Source organism: Otolemur garnettii, unplaced genomic scaffold (genome assembly GCF_000181295.1).
Source record: "Otolemur garnettii isolate 467f Iridium unplaced genomic scaffold, OtoGar3 scaffold00284, whole genome shotgun sequence".
Lineage (NCBI taxonomy): Eukaryota > Metazoa > Chordata > Mammalia > Primates > Galagidae > Otolemur > Otolemur garnettii.
This window is the reverse complement of record NW_003852679.1, coordinates 456,562-476,007: the sequence shown is the minus strand read 5'-3', so window position 1 is coordinate 476,007 and position 19,446 is coordinate 456,562. Positions and strand designations below refer to the sequence as shown.

The 19,446-nt window shown below is 39.4% G+C and overlaps 1 protein-coding gene across 1 annotated transcript in view; it reads left to right on the top strand.

Moving 5' to 3' along the window:
• LOC100955207 (disintegrin and metalloproteinase domain-containing protein 32-like) overlaps positions 1-19,446 on the top strand; it is a 196,496-nt gene that overhangs the window by 46,320 nt on the left and 130,730 nt on the right. The window contains exons 5-6 of the mRNA XM_012813618.1: positions 10,053-10,129; positions 10,739-10,910. Coding sequence (XP_012669072.1) covers positions 10,053-10,129; positions 10,739-10,910 — 249 coding nt within the window. The remainder of the gene's footprint in view (positions 1-10,052; positions 10,130-10,738; positions 10,911-19,446) is intronic.

Genomic DNA, 19,446 nt, shown 5'->3' with positions numbered 1-19,446 from the left:
ACATTCCCTTTGACCGTGAGAGCCCTGAGAATCAGAGGATGGTTAATATGGCCCTAGTTAGCCAAAGTGCTGAAGATATATGGTGAAAACTGCAAAAGCAGGAGGGGTTTGCAGGTATGAACACCTTGCAACTCCTTGAAATAGCACAAAAGGTCTTTGTGAATCAGGAAGCAGTAAGCCATAGGGAAGAGGACAGGTGCATGAAGTGAAGGGCCAATCTCAGCCACAGCTCTGAAAGGCATGAAGGAAGGAACCCCTCCCTTTCAAAGAGGACAGGGTCAAGAAGTGCAAGGAAGTAGGGGACCTAAGGTAAAAGGCCCCTCCTTGGGAAGGGATCAGTGTACAACTGGCCAAGATACAGGGCATTGGAAGAACAAGTGTCCCCAGAGGCAAGGAAGTGTGAAAAATCCTGGGAAAAAGGTCATAGAAGCAGAAGAGCAGGGAGTCCTCTATAACTTAGTGGGAGAGGCCCTGCTAGACTGAAGGGAACTAGACTCAGCCACCCCCGGAAAGTCCATGGTCTGAGTGAGGACTGGGGACAAGGACATTGACTTTCTAATTAATAGTGGAGGTGAACACTTGGTAGTCACCCAGCCAGTAGCCCCTCTCTCAGACCACAGGATTGACATAGGAGCAATGGAGCCACTGCTGAACAAGCCTTTGACTCCCTTGGAAGTGTTCCATAAGAGGTCACGAGGAAATATGCAGCTACAACTGCCCAAGCCATCTGATGTCTGCCTTGGGAGTGGAAGATGTTTGTGACTCAGCCAGGGGAAGGACTGAGGCCCGAACTAGCCCACTGGTGGCCGTGGGTCTGGGTGAAAGATAACTCCCCAGGGCTGTGCTCAAGGTACAGACTGCCTATTGCAACATCTAGAGGTATGTGGCTATAAAGTTTCTAAGGGAAAAACTCAGATCTTCCAGCAATGAGTACCTTATCAATGATTTATTATCCAGCAGGCAGGGAGGAATCTAGACATGGAGAGGCAACAAGTTATTAGTCACCTCCCCACCTCTACAAGCCGAAGGCAAATTTGGGAATTCCTAGGTGCAGTCGGTTTCTGTCATCTTTGGATCCCCAACTTTGCCATCGTGGCTAGATCTCTGCATGAGGCAACTAAATGAGAGAAAGGAAAGTCCTTAGAATGGTGAAGAAGACAAGAACGTGCCCTCTCCCAGCTAAAAATGGGGCTAATGACTGCTCCTGCACTGGGACTGCCAGACCTACTAAGATGGCTGTGGGTATGTTAACCCAGCTGGTTAGTTCCAGGCCAAGGCCTGTATGTAGCCTACCTCTCTAAGCAGTTAAATGGAGTGGCAAAAGGATGGCCACCCTGCTTACGGGCTCTAGCTGCTACTATTCTCCTTGTGCAAGAAGCCTGTAAGCTGACTCTAGGGCAGGATCTCAGAGTAGAAGTACCCCACTCTGTGGTCACTTTAATAGACACTAAAGGACATTTTTGACCCAGCCACACTCCTTCCAGCCAATAAAAGGGAGACTGAGCATGACTGTGTGGTATTCATAGATAATGTGTACTCTAGCAGACCTGACTTGCATGAACAGCCTTGGACAGATGCAGACTTGGACTTGTATGCTGATGGAAGCAGTTAGGGGATGGCACAAACCCTGGCAAAAAGCTGTCAGTCAGTGATGTGTCACCTGCAGCGAGTTCAATGCCTGCCAAGAACCAATGGTACCACCAGGAATCAAATCATTTGGAGCAACGCCCTTTGAGGACTTTCAGGTAGACTTCACTGAAATGCCCAGATGTAGAGGGAACAAATACTTGCTGGTGATGCTGTGCACCTACTCTGGATGGGTAGAAGCATATCCTAACCTCATTGAGAAGGCACAAGAAGTCACCTGGGCAGGCACTCTTGAGAGACATTATACCGCAGTTTGGGCTCCCACTAAGGATTGGGTCAGACAACGGGCCAGCATTCATCTCCAAATTGATCCAGAAGATGGCTAACATCCTGGCATCACCTGGAAACTATGCAACCTACCGCCCACAAGTTTCAGGGAAGGTGGAACACATATATAGAGCTATCAAAGCAAGTTTAGGGAAAATGTGCCAGGAGACAAACTTACAGTGGGTAAGTGCCCTGCCCTTGATGTTATTTAAGATTAAGTGTACTCCTACTAAGAGGACAGGATTCTCACCCTATGTATAAGATCTTATACACCAGGCCACCACCTGGAGCTTGCCAAGATCCCCCTGGGAATTAGAAAAGATAGAATTAAAGAAGCAGTTGCAGGCACTGAGAAAGATGGCAGAGACAGTGTCAGGAATGAGTGAATGAGAGGTGTCCTGTTAGTTTGTTTTCCCTTGTCCATCATTTCTCTCCAGGAGTTGTGGTGTGGGTCAAGGATTGGAGCGTGTCTCCCCTGAGGGTGAGATGGAAATGCCCTTACAACATTATCCTGACCACACCTACAGCTGTGATAGTAGCAGAAATTCTTGCCTGGATCCATTAGAGCAGAGTGAAGCCTGCTGTGGAACCAGAGGAGAACCTGCTCCTGCCTAAAAGGAGCCAGAACGAGCAGGACATGAATGATGGTAGCTGATCCTGAATTCCCATGGCATGGGCTCCACACCACAAGGACTCCTGAATTAGCAAAAGTATTGCCCAGAGAAATCGTAGCATGGGTTAGGTTGCCACGCTGGTTTAAATTTGACAATAGGCTAGCCTTCTTAACAGAAGTAGTGCAAATAATAAGCTAAAGCTTTGAATAACTTGTAGGACTCAAAGCTTAGACAGGGTAAAATATATGGACAGGACTATAAGAACAGAAATTGATAAACTCTGCCAGAAAACAAAGCTTACTTAGATACAGGCCTTGCCACTAGTATTATTAAAAGAGGCCTCTGTCAATTCTCTGTCAATTCTCTGCTATTTAGCAGGAACTCCTAAAAGAACTGAGAAAGACTGAAGTAAAAAGACAAAGACCCTAGAAAGAGTAGCAAGGAAAGTCTCCACTGGGGTAATTAACCATGTTCTGTTTAGTCTTTTGTGTCTGTACATCCTTTCTCTCTAGAGAATCAAGGGGACCAAGTCTAGCTCTAGAACTGGTCCCCCTGAAACCAAGGTAGAAAGAACTTTACACCATCATCCTGACCATATGCACAGCAGTGAAGATGGAAGGAATTCTCACCTGGAGTCATCACAGTTGGCTGAATAGAACTTCACTGCCCCTTGGAAAGTAAAGGTAACTTTTAAGACAGTCAACGTGCCCTGCTCCAGCCACATACTGGGAGCTGGCTGGTCAACGCACAGCTGAAGCCTGAGGAAACTCCTCGAGGGACTTGTCTTAATTGGACTTTGAACTTTGAGAAAAGAAAAGGGAAATGTCCCAGGGAAAAGTAAAACTTATATGTATGTTAGCCCACCACCATGGTACTATTAAGGCCTGAATAGAGAACCCAAGAAAAGTCACAGTCCCTAAAACCTTAGTGCTAAAAAGTAATTAATAGCAGCACCTACAGAAACAAGCTGATATTGAGACCCCAAATTAAAAAATATATTGGAGTCTTAAAAGGGGGAAATGAGAGAGGATACCAGAGAGGGGCAAGGTCTGGGAGAACAGGTCTTCTCAGGGAGACCACGAGGATGCACCTGCAGGGCCCTCTCTATGGTGACTCAGCTCTTGGGAATTTATAGGCTTAACTCCCTGGAACTTGGAAATTTCCAAGTTCTATGAAATCCTGTAGTTCTCTGGGTGCTGGAGTAGCATCTCCCGCTTGATTCAAACTGGCCAATGGGAAGGGTTCCTGTGGGGTGGAACTTTTTGACTGTTAATAAAAAGGGAAAGACCAAGCCAGTCGGGGAGTGCGGCCATTTGGAAATCTTCTATGCCGTAAGCTCCCGGCCCATGAACAAAGCCCTTCCTCTTATAACTATGGTGTTTGGGTGCTCTTTCTCTCCATTGGGCCTCGTCTTCCTGCAATAGTGACAAGTTCTGACACACATTTCTGGGAATTCCTGACAGGCCAGTAGGGCTAAAACTCTCCACTGGCTGGGTAATTCTGAGAGCTTATGACAGGCTAATAGCCCAGTAAGATGGGGTCCCTGTTTAAAGTTCCTGTGTCTTTGGCCTTCCCTTGGAGGTTCCTGAGGGTTCTATACAAATTACAACAAATTAATTCATCAAACAGTTACATATCTTTATAACAATTCACAGCAAATAAGCACAACAGAAATACCATCAATAGTTAATTAATGTCTGCAGACACTAGCCAAAAATAGATGTTAAAGTGGCTTACCTCTGGAGGTGGATTCACAGTTGAATTTAGGAGTGATTGTCAGTTGATCTCCTGTGGGCTCCAGGTTCTCTGGGGACCCTGGGATATTTCCAGGAGGCACCTTCCCTCAGAGGTATCACAGTATTCTCGCCTCCTGAAGGCCGCCTGAGGTAGAATAAGAGCCAAACAGAGTAATGAGAAGCAGCTGCTGTATCAAAAAAGTAAAGAGGACTGTTTTTTTTTTTTTAATTAAGTTCCAAATGAGTAATTGACCTTGGATCTTCTGCTGAGAGCTGGTACCTTATCTAAAGGCTATTTGTAATATAGCAACCACAGTTTTTAGAAGGTAAAAAAATAGAACAGTTTTCTTTGTATTAACTCCTTAATTGCCAGAAAAAAAGAGGATCTCAAACTCAGGTGGGTCATTTACACCACAGTGTCAAGATAAAAATGAAGAAGTACAAAGGGGCCATGTAAAAAAGATAGAAGCCAGTAAGCACAGCGCACTGCCAAGCAGATCAAGATTTTAGAACAATACTATATAGTAAAAGTCTGATTTCCACCCAGAAAGTGATGTAAAACTGACGAATCAAATACAAAATAACTGACAAGTTTTATACAATCTCACTAACATAAGAGGGGGTAATCAAAGGAAACAGGGACCTACCAGGAACTCACCCTCTGTGAGTCCAGATTAGAGTACCTCACAACCCAGTGGGGGGGGGGGCAGCCTGTCTTAAAGTTGGTTAATTTAATTCACAGGGAGTGTGTAAAGTGGTTTCACTTTCTCATCCTTGTCCTTGGTGCAGCGGCTGAAACCAGACTAATTATCCACATGGATACAAACACCTAAACAAGTTTGACAAGCGGTCTCTGTCAGACAGACATACAGCTAATATCCTCATGTCACAAAAGACAGACAAATCAAGGAAACAGATGAACAAAACAAGAGAGACAGACAAAAATCAGTCAGGCGCAGACCTGTGCCTGACCCCCACTCTGATGTCTTCTCAACCACATCCATGAAGGGATGAGAACTTTATCTTAGCATAAGTGGGGAGGTATAAACCCCACTCCAGTTCCCTGCCCCAGGGGCCTGCCACTAAACTGTATGATAAAGTCGTGGAATTGTGGGTGGTGGCCCACTCAGACTCCATAGCTTCAGGGCCGTGGAATGACATCCAGACACTCACTCACTCATATAAAATGCAAAACATACAATAACTAACCTATTTAACAGACTGACAACCATGAAACGGGGGTGCACTCCCCACTGCTAAACCAACAGTGAGACAAGAGGGGCCACTCCCCCCTGCCTCATCCCTTTACTTCTGGAAAAACTGATGGTGAGACAAAGGGACCTCTCCCCTCTGCCTCAGGGACAGACTCTCACAGCTGTGTCCAGCCAGTCTAGTTCCAGTCTAGTTCTCTAGAGACCGAAACAAAATTGGACATGACAAACTAGACAAACCAGAACAGGAAAAAAAAAAAAAAAACTTACTGAATTGGAAAATTTGTGAACCTGTGCCCTGAATCCACATGTTCAAGAACTCAGAGGCAGAGAAACTCTCTGAGGCCTTCCCCTGGAACTGTCAGCTGGTGGTCGGCTCAGGCGGGGATCCGAAGAATCTCACTGTGGCCTTCAGAAATTTAGTGACTCACACAGCTGAGAAGGAGAAACGGACCCCACTTCAATGTAAATAATCAATAGACATTTATTATACCTGCACAGGGGTCATTGCCCTTAAGAAGCTTTTGGGTTTTTAGTTCAAGGTGGTGGTGAGGTACATAAAGTTTCTGAGAACTCGGGACTTTCCTTATCTTTTAGCCTCTTTTCAGAATTATCCTTCTCCCTACTCACTCCCTTATCTTCAAGCCTATTCTCAGACTTATCCACCCCACCCTTGAGGGGCTGGGACTACTGGAGTCAAAAGATGTTTCCTTTTCAAGGGTAGGGGGCTGGGTTATCAAATAATATCTTTGTTTAATTTCTGTTTAGAGGACCTGTTCAGCTTGGAGAGAGAGGTGTTGCAGTCCCCTGTTATTATGGTGTTATAGGATATCATATTGCTCTGACTAAGCAAAGTCTGCTTTAAGAATCTGGGAGCATTTAAATTGGGTGCATAAATATAAGGAATTGAAACGTCTTCTTGTTGTATTTCTACCTTGACCCATATGAAGTGACCATCATTGTCTTTCTTCACTTAAGTTGAAGTGAAGTTAAATCTACAAATATCGGAAAATAAGATTGCAACCCCTCTTCAATTCTAAATTCCATTTGCCTGAGAAATTGAGTTCCAACCCTTAACTCTGAGTTTTAATTTGTCTTTTGATGTGAGGTATGTTTCCTGTTGACAGCAAATAGATGGCTTGTGTTTTTAATCCAATCAGCCAATCTACGGCTCTTCAGCGTGGAATTAAAGCAGTTGACATTTATTGAGATAATTGATGAGTGTGGTAGCATTATATCCATCTTATTTTGTGAAATTCCATTGCTTAGTTTTGTCTTTTTGCATCATTGTAGAAACTAGATTATTTCCTTTAATTTCTGGGTGTTTACTTTGATGAAGGTTCATTGTGATGGTCAGTGTGTACAATAGATTGAACTATTTCCTGTAGAGCTGGTCTTGTTATGGCAAATTTCCCCAATGTTTGCATATCAATAAAAGATTTGATTTCTCCATTTATTTTAAAGCTTAGCTTAGCAGGATATAGAATTCTGGGCTGGAAATTGTTCTGTTTGAGTAGATTAAAGGTAGATGACCATTGTCTTCTGGCTTGAAAAGTTTCATTAGAGAAGTCTGCGGTCACTGTGATAGATTTGCCCCATAGGCCAGTTGGTGCTTGCTCCTGGCAGCTTGCAAAATCTTTTCTTCTGTCTTGACTTTAGATAGATTCATCACAGTGAGCCTTGGAGAAGCTTTATTTGAATTGAGGTGACCAGGGGACCAATATCCCTCTGAAAAGGGTATGTCAAAGTCTTTGGTGATATTTGGGAAATTTTCATTTATAATATTGTCTAGAATGGCTTCCATTCCTCTGGGGCATTCTTCTTCCCTTTCTGGGATACCTATAACTCACATGTTTGAATGCTTGGTAGAGTCCAATAATTCTGTCAGTGGATGTTCTTCTTTCTCTCTCTTCTTTTCTGACTCTTTAACTATCTGAGTTATCTCAAGAATTTTATCCTCTACCTCTGAGATTCTTTCTTCTGCATGATGTAATCTGTTGTTGATACTTTCTATTGCATCCTTATGTTCCCTAATTGACTGCTTTAGTTTCTTGAGCTCTGCTATATCCTTTCTATATTCTTCGTATCATTTATCTCTTATTTGATTCTGTTTTTGGGTTATCTTTTGGTTAATTTCCACTTTCTCAACAATTTCTTTCTTTTTTTAATCATCTGTATTTTAAATTCCCCTTCTGTCATTTCTAACATTTCTTTATAGGAGGAATCCGCTGCTGTAGCTACCTCACAATCCCTAGGAGGGATTACTATAGACTGGTATTTCATATTACCAGGATTTTTCTGCTGATTCTTCATCATGAGTGCTTTCCTGGATCTGTTTCATTACCCTAATTTTCCTTTCACTCCTTCCTGCTCTTTAAGTTACTGTGCCACTGGCCTAAAATTTGAATGAGTCCTATTGGTACAGGACCAGAAGAATGAGAAGGTTGAAGAGCAAGGAGGGGAAAAAAGATTTTTAAAAGAAAGAAAAAATAGGAAGAATAGGGAGTAAAAGTAAATATTGACAAAAAGAAGAAAGTCACTGAAAGGAGACAAGAGTAATGTAGGTGTATAGTATAATCCTATGACCGAACCTTAAAGACCTCCAACCTCTGGAGGTGCTGGGTTGGGTGATTCCTTTGAGGTAAATAGCTCTTTGCCAGCCATATCAGACACAGCACCCCATGTCCACCAGGTGGAGAGGAAAGGCAAAAATTCTATAAATCAAACTGAAACAAACAAAAGCCCTTATGGGATAAAATTGGGGGGAAAATACAAATGATAGGGGGAGAAACACTGGAAAAAATGAAATTTTAATTATTAAAGAAGGAAAAAATGGAAGATTGTATTGAAACTATAATAGTGAAAAAAAAGAAAAAAGGAAAAGAAAAAAGAAAAATGTCAAGGAAAAATGTTGAAATTAAAAACAGAAACCCCCAAAACAAAAAAAACAATATCTATCTATCTATCTATCTGTCTATCTATCTAAGATAGATAGACAGATAGATATAGATATAGATATAGATATAGATATAGATATAGATATCTTGCTGAATATTGTCCAGGCAACAGGTAATCTTCTGAGGTCTGAAATGTTCATCACAATGTTGATACAGCTGTACGAGATGGAGACTGGAGGCTTCTGCTGATCTCAGATCCCGCAGGCTTGAGAACTTGGAAGTCCCCTCAGCCCACTTAAAAGACCTCCAAACTATGAACCTCGGCCAAGCAGAAGCTGTCCAAGGAAAACATTTATCCCTGGGATCTCACCTGGTGTGGCTGCTTGCTTATCCACTGGGCCAAATCCAGTCTCCCTTTATGCTTCTGAGGGCCAAGGCTGTTATTCTACCAAACACTTGGATCTCCACACTTCCCCAGCATCTCAACCCCTGCCTTTGGGCAGCTCAGTCACTAGTTTACTCAACTAATGTCTCCCTGGCATCCCAGTGCTGCAACACACAGGGGCAGCTTCCCCACAGATGCTGTTTGGGCAGCTCCCTCACAGAAGTTTTTCTGGCAGCCCACAGGTGAACGATATTAGCTCCTTTCTGGCTCAGCAGATCAGTCTGGGGCTCCAGACAATCCCCAAAGTCATCCACACATCAGCCCAAGATCTCTCAAGGCAGTTCAATTGAGAGCCCAAGTCCAAAAAACCCCCAAACAGCCCACAGGTAAGGCTTTTCTTGCTTGCAGTCTCACTGTTGCTATGGTTACAGCTGCAGGCAGCCTTCAACTAAACAAATGCACCTACCACTTGCCAGCTTTCCACCACTTCTGTCCTCCTTGTGGCATCCAGAAGTCTCTCGCTGACTTCCTATGTCACCAAAGGGAAGCCTCTGAGCAAAACCCACTGACCAGAGACGCCTGGAGTCTTCTCTCCCCACGCTCACTGAGCCCAGCTGCACAGAAGCTATTGCTCAGCTGCCATCTTAGCCAAAAACTCAACTTCTGTACATTTTAAATGCTTGATTTTATCAATTACTGAGAAAAAATGGGTTAAAAATCTTTTTTATAATTATATATTTTTCTATTTTTACTCTTCTTTCAATTTTGACATTATATATTTGGAAGCTGTGTTAGTAAGTGAATATCAGTGTGAAATATTTATATCTTCTTGGTGAATTGAAAAGCTCATGTCCTTATAAATGTTTTCCTGTGTCAATATATTTTCAGAATCATCCTTTTTGTCTATGTTCACATCTAGCCTTTCAATCCTGTGTCATTATATTTTATATGTCTATTTTTAGCAACATATGAAAAAATCCAGTTGCAAAATTTTTGTCTTTTAATTGATGACCTAAATTTATATGTTGGAAAATAATAATTCCTAAAACATGAGGGTAACACTTTGGATGCAGCCTATAAAATATTAATCCTAAATCACAATCTAAAAAGAGTAGTTAATATAGTGAAAGGGGCAAATATGGGAGGCTTTTTCTGAGTGTCACTTTGCTCATACTTGATATAAACCATGTGGTCTGTGAAAAGTATTCAGAAGGTTTCTATCGAATAGAGAAGTAAGAAATAATTACAATATTTTGCCAATTCTGAGGTAACCACTTTACTTTTATCTTTTCTAGACTCGTTGCTACTATCAAGGACATATTGAAGGATATCCGAATTCCTATGTCACACTCAGCACATGTTCCGGACTGAGGTTATTAGTTTCTGTCATTCATTACAAAACACCATAGTTATGCTATTTGGCTGTTGTGACACTGTTTGTATTAAGTGTGGTGCTCTGCGAGAAGATTCCTATGAGGAGATTATTCAATGATATACTACTCTGGACATGATTCCAATTCTCTTACTTTCTCTCACTTTCTTCACTAGCAGAGACATTTCTAATTCCCTCAAAGATTCAGATTTCCTGGATTCCTTGATTTCTTATTTTTTCTTAACCACTGAAATAACAATTGAACATACATCAGTATGAGAATTGGAGGCACTATGATTAAAATAGTTGAGTCACTGACATAAAAAATGTATGAATTACTTGATCACTGTAATAGCATATGTTTGTGTACTTAGCAATTAACAAGGTAATTTCTGCTGTGTTTATAACTAGGAAGTGAAATGGAATGTTAGTTTTGTGGATTAGTAAAATCTTTTGTGTCTTCAGTATCTTCTCTAAAGCAGAGTTTGAATCACAATACTGGACTCAAAATGTTTTATATCTGTGATACTTTTTTCTTTTGGATTGTGTCTTAGTTTTATAACATATATTTGAGTAAAAGAACTTAAAATTTTAACCTTAATTTTACAGAGGAATACTGCAATTCAAAAATGTTTCTTATGGAATTGAGCCTATGGCATCTGAAATTGAATTTCTGCATCTTCTTTATAAATTAAAGAAAGAAAATGATGAATATTCAATTTTTAGTAACAGAGACATAGAAAAATACCCAATGGACTCTAACATTTTTATAAGTGAAAAAGTGAGTTATATATGTTTTATTACTATTTTTTATTTTTTTACTTCAAATTAATATGAGGGTACATGTTTTTAAGTTACATTCTTTTCAAATTCTAAGGTAAAGTTAAAGTAGTTGAACCCTTCACCCAGGGGGGAGGGCTGAACACCCTCACATTAAGTGAGATCCTACCAATGGCTCTCTCTTCTTCTGCCAATCACCCTCCCTCTTTTCTTTTCCACTGTTCTTCCTCTCCATTTCCTCTTGCTAGATTATATGTGTGTTTATCATTTGTCTGGATGTATAATTGTTTATATTATATTGGTTTCATATTAGTATTCCAATTCTCTTACTTTCTTTCACATTGGATTTTTTTTCCCTTTCTTGAGACATTTTACTAAGAATAATGTATATATACTCCATCCAAGTAAACATAAAAGATGTAAAGTCTCCATCTTTTCTTATGGCTGAATAGTAGTCCTTGCTATACTATACCACAGTTTGTTAATCCATTCATGCATTGATAGACATTTTATTGCTTCTATGACTTGGCAATTGTGAAATGAGCTGCAATAAACATTCCGATGCAAATGTCTTTGTGGTAAAATTGTTTTTGTTCTTCTGGATAGATACATAGTAATGGAATTGTGAGATTTACTGAAAGGTTGGATTTTACTTCTTTAAGAATTCTTCATACTTCTTTCCATAGAAGTTATATTAGTTTGCAATTCCACCAGCAGTGTAGAAGTGTTCCCTTCTCTCTACATCCACACCAGCATCTGCAGATTTTGGAATTTGTGATGTGGGCTAATCTCACAGGAGTTAGGTGATACCTAAGAGTAGTTTTTATTTGCATTTTTCTGATGATTAGAGATAATGATTATTTTTCATGTGTTTTTGTTTGTTGTCCATTTGTCTACACAATGGATACTTTTCCATTCTTGTGACATTTTACTAAGAAGTGTATGTTTCAACTCCATCTAGGCAAACACAAAATATGTAAAGTCTCCATCTCTTTTATGGCTGAATAGTATTGCACTATATATATCACAGTTTATTAATATATTCATATGTTGATGTGCACAGGTTGCTTCCACGTCTTGTGTGAATTGAACTTCAATAAACATTCTAGTGCAAATGTCCTTGTGATAAAATGATTTTTTTTTCCTTATGATAGATGCCTAATAATGGGATTATAGGAGCAAATGGAAGGTCCACATTTAGTTCTTTGAGGATTCTCTGTACTTCTTTCCAAAGAAGCGGTATTCATTTGAAATCCCACCAGCACTGCAGAAGGTTCCCATCTCTCCACTTTGCCACCAACATTTGCAGCTTTGGGATTTTGTGTTGTGGCCTATTCTAAAAGGGTTAGGTGATACCTCAGAATGGTTTTGATCTACATTTCTCTAATGATTAGGGATGATGAGCATTTTTTCATGTGGTTGTTGGCCTTTGTCTGTTTTATTTAAGAAGTTTCTGTTCAAGTTCCAGCCCACTTATAAATGGGATTGTTTGCTCTTTTATTGCTGATTAATTGAGGTTTTCTATAGATTCTAGTTATCAGTATTTTGTCATATTCGTAGCATGGAAATATCTTCTTCCATTCTGACAGTTGTCTGTTTAGTTATTGTACCCTTGGCTTTGCAAAACCTTTTTTGTTTGATCATGTCACATTTATTTATTTTAAGTGTTGCTACACTTGTCAAGGGGGTCTTCATAAATTCTTCATAAATTCCAGGCCAATTTTGTCAAGAGCTTTCCCCACAATTCTTGCCACCACTAACTGCTTGAATGAGCTAGAGCTTTTGCCTGGGGCCCTTCCTACACAGCTTCACAAGGCTTCCTTTTGGGGCTGCAGCATGAGATCTCTGAGGGCTGGCCTTGCTTTCTCCAGGTTGGGTGGGGTAGCATTTGGGAGTGGAGCTCCATGTGAGTGTCCTATGCTTGGGGGTGCTCCCAGTTAGTGCAAACTGATTCTGCCCTGGGATCAGCCCTTCCTCCACCCAGTTTAAAGAGCCATGGTATTTCACTGGATTCCCTGCCATAATAGGTTTGAACCACTGTGTCCCTCAAACCTCCCAGCAGTGGCTGGAGGAAGGGAATATATGGACAGTCCCAACTGTTCCCATCCCTGTTGGTACAAATGCCCCTTGCACAAGCAAATTCATAAAAGCTGTCTTTTGGGGGTGAGTCCAGTGCAAACGGCTCTTGTGCAAAGTCAAAAAAAAAAAGTTTTCCCCCCCCCCAGAGTCTTGGTTGTGGACTTGATATGATGCAACCATAACATGTGGCTGGGGGAGGGGATCCACATCTTATGGTCTGCTTTGTGGACCTTTCCAGGGCAGGTCATCTGAGGCTAGGCCTGGCTCTCTCCAAGTTGGCAAGAGGGAAACCCAGGAATGCCAGGTACAGACATTGAGCAGGGCCACTAAAGAAGGCAGGGGAAAGGACCCACACCCAGAAGGAGGGAGAGCCAGGAGGGAGCATGCCAGCCAAAGTCAGTGCACTGAAGCACAATTTCCTTTCACAGTGGGATTTGGGCACACATGGAACACTGGACCATGCAATGTAGAAGATGCCCAGAGATCTCACCAAACTCCTTTTCAGGGTGTAGTCTATTGGGAAACCAGAGAGGTGGGGAAGAGTCTGTGGGCTCAGGACAGCATAGAGAAAACTTGTTTACTTTTGTGCCAGGCAGGACACGAACACAGAGGTAAAAATTTCTACTTTGTGGCTTTCTCACATGAGGTGAGATGAAAAGTTCTCTGTTCCCTGCTTGTGGAAAGCACACAGCAAGCCCCCTGATTGTGGGAGTTGTCTTCCTTCTTCTTCCCTCCAGGTGCCTTCAGTCTAGGCACTGATAACTGATTTCTGTTCTCTTTATTCCTCTTCCACACCCTCATAGTGTGTCTCAGTGGGTGCACCTTAATATGCACCTTGATTTCTTCTCCTGGTTTTAAACCACCCAATTTCAACTTCTCCAAAGTCCACTTAAGTCTAATTTACCTCCTGATGGTTGGAAAATTCTGGAGAAAGCTTCCTGAAGGAGGTCTTCTTGCTCCATCCCCCTGGATTTCGGAGACTTGTAAATCACAGTACTTTTAATTTCTAGTCATCTAGCACAGTAGTCTAAAAATTGCATAATTTTCATTGTCTTAAAACTATTTATTTTTATATTTAAAGTGGATTTCTTAGATAAATACATGGTTTGGTCTTGTTTGCTCTCATTATCTTATCTGTTAATCTCTGCCTTTTAATTTTTGTGTTTAGACCAATTACATTAAATGTAATTGCTGATGTAGTTGATTAAAAATCTATCATATGTGCCATCTGTTCTTTGTTATTTTTTTCTCTTTCTGCCCTTTATGCATTATTTGTGTAGTCTTTATAATTCAGTTTTCCTTAATTATTTGCTTATTATTTATTCCTTTCCATATTTTAGTAGTCTTGTAAACTCTAGGGTTTATAATAAATATCTTTAGTTAGTCATGTCACAGTCTTCTTTCGAATAATACTATGTTTTGGTTTTGTTTTTTTTTTTTTCTTTTTACATATACCTTAAGAACCTTAAGTGGTAATTCCAATTTATCCCTCCATCCTTTGTTCTATTGAGTACATACACTTTTCATGTGGACACAGAGATTGGAATAATAGACATTGGATACTGGGAAAGGTGGGAGCATGGGAGGGTGATGAGGGATGAGAAATTACTTAAATGGCATTATGTATACTTTTTGACTACTGCATATGTTCTTATGCTTTATGGAGTCACACCGGTCTCTTATACTCTGCTCATTTTTATTTTTTTTAAGAACTTTTCTTTTTAAATTTCAGGTTAATTTGAGGGTACAAAGAAATAGGTTACAATGCTTGCATTTGCTGGTATTTGAGTTTGGTCCCCCACGAGGTACACCATATATTACCACAGCTTCTCACTCCTCCTTTCTCTACCTCCCTCCTATCCCCTCCACCTATCTTGATTAGAATTGAGTTTTCACTTGTGTGGCATGAATTAGAATGTCTACTGGCTTGATAATAGTATTGAGTGCATAGAATACTTACTTTTCCATTCTTATGATATTTTACTAAGAACAATGTGCTTCAACTCCATCCAGGTCAACACAACAGACGTAAGGCCTGGATCTTTTTGTGGCTAAATAGTATACCATGGTATATATATACCACAGTCTATTCATCTATTCATGGTTGAAAGGGCATAGTGTGTCCACATCTTGGTAATTGTACATTGAGCTGTGATGAAAAATCAGGTGAAAATGTCCTATTGATTAAATGATTTTTTCTTCTGCATCAATGCCTAATAATGGGATTTTGAGATCAACTGGAAGGTCTATTTTGAGTTATTTGAGGATTCTCCTTACTTCATTACAAAGAGGGCTATATTTGTTTGCATTCCCAGCAACAGTGTACAAGTTCCCTTCTTTGTACATCCATTTGTAGCTTTGAGACTTTGTGACGTTAGCTATTATCACTGGGGTTAGGTAATATTTAAGGATGGTTTCAATTTGCTTTTCTTTGATGATTAGCAATGATGGACATTTTTTCACCTGTTTGTTAGACATTCAACTGCTGTCTTCATAGAAGATTCTGTTCTTGTCTCTTGCCCAGTGGTAGATGATATTGTTTCCTCTTTTTTTATTGTTGTTGATTAATTTGAGTTCTCTGTAGATTCTAGTAATGGACTCTTTGATGTATAATATGAAAATATATTTTCTCATTCTAAAGGTTATCTATTTGCTTTATTTGTAGTGTTTTTGGCTGTGCAGAAGCCTTTCAGTTGAATTAAATCCCATTTGTTTATTTTTGTTGTTGTGATTGCCACTGTAGTCCTCTTCATAATTTCTTTCCCCAGGCCAACATACATAAGAGTTTTCCCCATGTTCTGTTCTACATTTTTTACTATTTTTTAAAGTTATACTTAAATCTTTGGTACATCTTGAATCAATTTTTTGTAAGTGGTGAAAGGTTCTGGTCCAGTTTCAGTCTTTTACATGTATTTATCCAGTTCTCCCAACAACATTTATTGAATAGGGATTCTCTTTACCATTGTATGCTTTTGTTTAGTTTATCAAAGTTCAGATGGCAAGTAGAGACTGGTTTCATCTCTTTGCTTGCTATTCTGTTCCGTATTCCTATGTCTCTATTTTTTGTGCCAATACCATGCTGTTTTGATCACTGTGGACTTGTAATATGACCTGAAATCGGATTGAGTGATGGAACCAGCAATGTTTTTATTATGTGTCAGTTGAAGGTTTTGTAAGGAAACAGACAGGTGTTTGCCTCAGTTGTAAGTCTGCACCTAAAATTATATGGATGCAAGAAACAGACTACTCTTCATAGGATGGCAAGTAGCAATCATCTTTATTTCAAAGGGTCTTTTATAGTCAGTAAGTCATTTACACCACATCAATCAATAGTCTATAATTAACATTACCTATTTTATACTAACCTTAAAAGGAAACACTGAGTCTGGAAATCTGACTTAAAAACAACCATATTATTTCGTAAGCAGCCATGCTTTCCAAACTTTATTTCTATTTAGTAAAAAAATCAATAGATGGAGCAAGGGGGTAATCTATTTTATAAGCACTCAATTTAGTTCTAAGAATTAAGTTTTACAGCTTTGTTTTCAAGGAGCTTGGAAGCCACCCACTGGAGGACGTGGTTTTATACACATGTCACCTTAGATTTGTTCCCCTGCACAGAGGGCTATCAAACCTTATCTGCTTGGGCGAAAAGCAGTGCAGTCAGAGTTCCATACAGAAAGTTGTTAATCCTGTTCTATAGGTTATAGCCTGCCTGTTTTCCAAGGTACAAGACTTAAGACAAGACCCCAATATTTCCAAACTGTTATTACTTATATTCTCAATTTTTCCTAAGAGTGCAAGTAATGTGGAAATTATCTTACAATTATGAAGAATAGCCTTGGCTACACAGGTTTTTTTTCCTGGTTCCCTACAAAATGAAGAACTTTTTTTTTTACATTTCTTCAAAATATGTTGTTTGTAATTTAATTGGGATTGTATTGAATCTGTAGATTACTTTGGATAGTATAGACATTTTAACAATATTGAGTCTTCTGAGCCAAGAGCATGGTATGTTCTTCCATTCATTAGTGTCTTTTGCTATTGCTTTTCTTAATATTTCATAATTCTCTTTGAAGAAGTCCTTCACCTCTTTTGTTAGGTATATTCTTAGGTATTTCATTTTCTTTTAAAACTACTGTGAAAGGAATTGTGTCTTTGATTTTCTTCTCATCTTGCCTGTTATTGGCATATACAGAGGCTACTGATCTGTGGACATCGATTTTGTACCCTGAGATTTTTCATCACTTCCAGGAGTCTTGTGGTTGAGTCTTTGGGGTTTTCTAAGTATAAGACCATATCATTAGCAAAGAGGGAGACTTTAACCTCCTCTTCTCTCATTTGGATACCTTTATTTCCTTCTCTTCCCTAAGTGTATTGGCTAGAACCTCCAGCACTATGTTGAATAATAATGGTGACAGAGGACAACTTTGTCTGGTTCCAGTTTTAAGTGGGAAAGCTTTCAGTTTTACTCCATTCAGTAAAATATTAGCTGTGAGTTTGTCATAGACAGCTTTGATAAGTTTAAGAAATGTCACTGATGGCTATAATCTTCAGTGTTCTAATTAGAAAAGGATGCTAGATTTTATTGGTTCCTTTTACTACATCTATTGAGAGGATCATATGGTCTTTCTTTTTGCTTCTGTGAATAATGTTTATGGGCTTTTATATGTTAAACCAACCTTGCATCCCTGGGATGAAACCTACTTAATCATGATGCATGACTTTTTTGATGATAAGCTGTAATCTATTGGCTAGGATTTTGCTGAGAGTTTTTGCAACTATATTAATTTTTTATTAAATCATAAACACATAACTCATGTATACATTAATGCATGTGCTGATTTCATATAGAATTAGGAATGCTTACATCACACTGGTTAATACATACCTCATCTCTTTTACTTAATTAGTGTATTAAGACATTTATACTCCATTACAATAGATCTTACATGTACTCTTGCATTATCCACCATAGGTGTGATCCCACCATTCACCCTCCCTCCATCTGACCTCCCATTTCCTCTCCTATCCCCCACTTCATCTTGGGCCATAGTTGTGATATAGTCTTCATATGAAAGTGTGAGTGATTGTAAATTGGTTTCATAATAGTACTGAATACATTAAATATTCTTTCTTCCATCCTTGAGATATTTTGTGTCTATATTCATTAGTGAAATTGATCTGAAGTTCTCCTTTTTAGTTGGGGCTTTTCCTAGTTTTTGTATCGGGGTGATTTTTACTTCACAGAAAGTGTTGGGGAAGATTCCTTCCTCCTCTGTTTTTGGAAATATTTCTGCAGTATGGGAAGAAGTTCTTTTTTGAAGGTTTGATAGAATTCTGTTGTGAAGTCATCTGGACTAGGCCATTTTTGGGGGGGAAGAGTTTTTATTGTTTCTTTGATCTCAGTGTTTGAAAATGGTGTGTTTAGGAGATTTATTTCTTCTTGGCTAACTCTATGGAGAAGGTGTAATTTCAAATATTGATCCATTTCCTTTACATTGTCAAATTTCTGGGCATAAAGTTTCTGGTAGTATTCAGAGATAATCTCTTGTATTTCTGTGGCATTAGTTGTTATTTCCCCTTCATCATTTCTGATTGAGGTACTAGAGATTTTAATTTTTTTATTTATAGTTATTTTGGCCAAAGTTTGATCTATTTTATTTATTTGTTTCATTAATTTTCTCAATGATTCTTTTGTTTTCAATTTCATTAATCTCTGATTTAATTTTGGATATTTCTTTTCTTCTGCTAGGTTTAGGCTTTGATTGTTCTTCTTTTTCCAATTGTGAGTTTGTCAATGTGCTCTCTTTCTGTTCTTTGGATGTCAGCATCTAAAGTGATAAGTTTTCCTCTCAGGACTGCTTTTGCTGTATGCCACAGGTGTGGGTAGCTTGTGTCTCCATTGTTGTTATGCTCAAGAAAGTTAATGATTTCCTCTTTTATTTCTTCCTGCACCCAGCTGTCATTCAGCATAAGATTGTTTAATTTCCCTGCTTTTGTGTGGGGTTGAATGTTTTTGTTGGAGTTAAATTCCACCTTTAATGCCTTGTGGTCTGAGAAGATACAAGGTAAAATTTTAATTATTTTGATTCTGTTGACATTTGTTTATTGTCCTAGGATATGATCAGTTTTGGAGAATGTTCCATGGGCAGATGAGAAGAATGTATTTTTTTTTCTCTTGCATGATTGTGTTGGCTAGAACTTTCAGAACTATGTTGAATTATAGTGCAATAGTGGACATCCTTATCTAGTCCAATTCTAAGTGAAAAAGCTTTCACTTTTGCTCCATACAGTATGATATTGGCTGTAGGTTTGTCATAGGTGGTTTCAATCAGTTTAAGAAATGTGCCATCTGGGCGAACATTTTATGAGGAGGACACCATGGGCAATTGAAGCAACATCAAAAATACACTATTGGGACCTGATCAAACTAAAGAGCTTCTGCACAGCCAAGA